This window comes from Arachis ipaensis, chromosome B03, assembly GCF_000816755.2.
Source record: "Arachis ipaensis cultivar K30076 chromosome B03, Araip1.1, whole genome shotgun sequence".
NCBI classification, from domain to species: Eukaryota; Viridiplantae; Streptophyta; class Magnoliopsida; order Fabales; family Fabaceae; genus Arachis; species Arachis ipaensis.
In genome coordinates, this window is record NC_029787.2 from 22,600,639 (window position 1) to 22,604,125 (window position 3,487).

At 26.1% G+C, this 3,487-nt stretch overlaps 1 protein-coding gene across 3 annotated transcripts in view; it reads right to left on the bottom strand.

Annotated features, from left to right (window-relative positions):
- Positions 1–1,945, bottom strand: part of LOC107629821 (transcription activator GLK1) — a 7,867-nt gene extending 5,922 nt beyond the window's left edge. The window contains exons 1-3 of one of the 3 annotated variants that reach the window (XM_016332726.2): positions 1,666–1,944; positions 1,187–1,535; positions 447–587 (exon numbers count right to left, since the gene is read on the bottom strand). In XM_016332726.2, the coding sequence (XP_016188212.1) occupies positions 447–587; positions 1,187–1,525 (480 nt within the window). In that variant the 5' untranslated portion in view covers positions 1,526–1,535; positions 1,666–1,944. Of the gene's footprint in view, positions 1–446; positions 588–1,186 lie in introns of all 3 variants that reach the window. The other 2 variants (XM_021118429.1, XM_016332725.2) reach the window with 2 other exon arrangements.

Here is a 3,487-nt window from a genome sequence, read left to right on the forward strand (position 1 = left end):
GTTTTGTAGATTAAGATTTATATATACTTAGATACTGAAAAATCTTCTTTACTCACGTATAAACTCTATCATCAAAATTCATTGAACATCTTTTAAAGTAATTTAACAAAATTCTATTATTAAATCAAAGATCAAAGATTGGAGAGAGATATCGAGGAAAGTGAATTCATATAAAAACAAAGTGAATTCATATAAAAACAAAGTGAATAACCATTAAATTTTAATAAAAAAATAAAACTAATTTTGTGGTTAAAAATTAATGTGATGTATACAATTTTTTTCCATAAAAATTGATAAAAATTTTCCTTTGAAAAATCTAAAAGTTTGAATACTAAAACTAAAAAGAGAAAAAATATCCTACCATTAAATTACGAAAATATTTTTTTTACGGAAGATTATATAGATATTAAATTGAAGGAAATAAAAAGAATATTATTATTAGTTACCTGAAGGTGGCTTGCAATGTTATGGCGAGTGAGGCAATCAATTCCCATAATCTCCAAAATCCTAGAAGGTACTGCCTTATCCACTCCAAGTTGTTCCACTGCTTGTACAAATCTCCTATGTAACTCTGGGGTCCAATCCACCTATACATTCACACACCCCAAGAGATAACACAACATCAACAATAATATTCCTTCTCCACCAAATACTTTTTCAAATCAAATTTTTAGGTCAATGATTTATTTTTATAAAACTCCTTTCTCTTTCTTTTCTCTATGCAACTTATAGAACCCGTGAGCTTTTTTCAACTTTGTGAATAACATAATTGAGATAGAGAGATAGACTCAGAAGAACATTATGGATATATAAACTTGCTTTGACATATTAACATGCATATAAACTTCAATGAAAATTTAAACTTCCTAATTAATGAAGTAAAAAAACACTACTAGTAAATTTAATAAATATTAAATAAAAAATCATTATTGTGAAAAAATAGAATTTAGAAAATAAACTAAGAATAATTTTTATTAGCAACTCTCATTATATTGGTAAAGTAATTTATAAATATAAATAATGGCATCTATGTTCTCTATAAGAATCATTTTCTTAGTTTTTGTAAGAAGATTAAATTTAAGTTTTGGTATTTTTAAGATAATAAATTTAGTTGGCATTTTACTTTGTTTAGAAAAACAAGTGATAATTAATTTGAAAATAAAGCAAGGAAGTAGGTAGGTTGTACCTTGACTTTTTTAATCTTGGCTTGAGGATTATTACTCTTGGATTTAGACGATGGTTTTCTTCCTTTTCCAGCATACTTTGTAGGAGGATTCACAACCATAGACTCCTCATTCTTGTTGGAAGCAAGTTTATTGTGAATTGAAGATTGGTCTGCCTTAGGGTTGTCGAAAAATTGGGCAAAGACATCAGCCTCCATCTCCAAATCTGGCAACACATCACTTTCCATGTTGATGCCGACGAAGAGGTCATCAAAATTGATGCTCTCCAACAAGCTTCCTTCGGACAGTTCGCCAAATTCATCGTCTTTTGATGACACCCCAATCGACTTGAAGCTCTCCATTCTTTCATCTCTTCTTGTACTCCCCACAGGAGGTGATGACACACCAAGCATTAATCAAAGATTTATTTTTCTATATACATAATACTGAATTCACAAAAATAAATATATGAAAATCTCATAAAAAATTAATTGCTTCATACCACGTGTCTTATGGTGCATGAAAATTTGATAATATAATCGGGAATCTAGAGAGTACTTAGATGTGAGTTTGGTTTTTACCCCAAAATGGTTACTTTGTTTATGGCATGTGAATATGAAGAGTTGATGTTCTCTTCAAATAATATGGGGCATTTTATGTTGCCTTCTGATGAAGTAGTGGCGAGAGAGTGTGTCTGAGAGAGAGAACCAAATTGTTTCTCAGCCACAACTTTAAATTGGTAGAATATTTTTCATTTTTCTTGGAAAATAGACATTTTGTTTTCATGTATTTCCTTTTGGGAGTATGTGCTACTTGCAAGTTACAATGTTAGTCTTGAGTCTATTTAATTTCATTTCAGTATTAGTGGATGACCCTTTTTTTCTAATTTGAATAGTCATGGTTTTGTTTTTCAAATGTATCAATTTTTTTTTGGAAAAGTCATGATTGTGATCAGAAATGCTCGTGACCTTTTTGTAATTATTATAGTATAAATTTGTAATGGATATGCCCAAGAGAGAGGAAGAGAATTAGCAGCGATCCAGTCATGAGCGAAAGGGGATACATTGCATCATGCCATTATGTATGTATTCATGCTGATGTTGGTCAGAGTGCAAAATTGACCTATATGGATTTTCCCCCATTGATAATAATTTACTAACTTCTATTTTTCATCATAATCATAATCACATAAGAGTGAAGCAAAAATGGGAGATATGGATATATACTCTCTCCATTCAAAAGAAAATCAAATAACGAATAAACCATACAAAATGACAAAGTAAGAATGTGGTCTCTAATCATCATCATTATTAAATTAAGATAATAGTTTTATACATAATTTAATTATAAAATCAACGATGCCTAAATTCTCAAAATCTTTTTTATTTGACCAATTTTCTTATGTTTTCAAAAAATTAGACAAAAAATTTTTTTTTGAAAAATCAAAATAACAAAAATGGCTATAAAAAATTTAAAAATATAGCAAAAAATATTGGATATATGTTTAAAAAAGAATTACAAAAATTGGATTTTTTATGATTTTTTGATGATTTTTTAAACAGGATTAAAAAAACAATTTTATTTTTAAATTTTTGTAATTTGACGAAAAAAATTTTTTTTTTACAATTTGTTTTTGGTGAATAGTCCAAATTTAAAAAAAATAAGGGAAAAAAAAACTAAAAATCGAATGTGCACGTTCTATATAATTATCTAAATATTCTCATTAAAATTAAGATAACATACAAAAGTTATTTGTCAAATATAAAAAATTATTTAAAACTTATAGAAAAAAAAGTTCTTTAGTTTAATCTTAGAGAAACGTTGGTGAGTCATCAGAATTTATTATTCTGTTATTAGTTGACCATTAATATTTAAAAATATGAAATAAAATATATTATTAGATTAATAAATTAAAAGATCTAAATTAAAAAATTGAATTAATAATTAAGTGATGCTAAAAAATAATAAATTTTGATAGTTTTTAATATTTCTGTAATCTTATTGGTTTTTAAATATTCTAAAGACATTTTAAGTTTAATATTTTATTAAGAGTCTTTTTGTCAATGCCTAAATTTTTTTTTTGGATATTTTGGATGATTTATGCTTCAATCATTATTATTAATACGTTAAGAAATTTAAGCATTGATGCGCAGCGTTTTAATCCCATCATATCTTTTACTTATATCATCATACTATCTGATAATTAGATTTAATATTTTCACCATAAATACCATGCAAATTTATAATTTTTTAAGGTTTGATATATAATTATTTATTTTTGTATAATAAATTAAATTTTTGAAATAAATAATTTAATTATACAA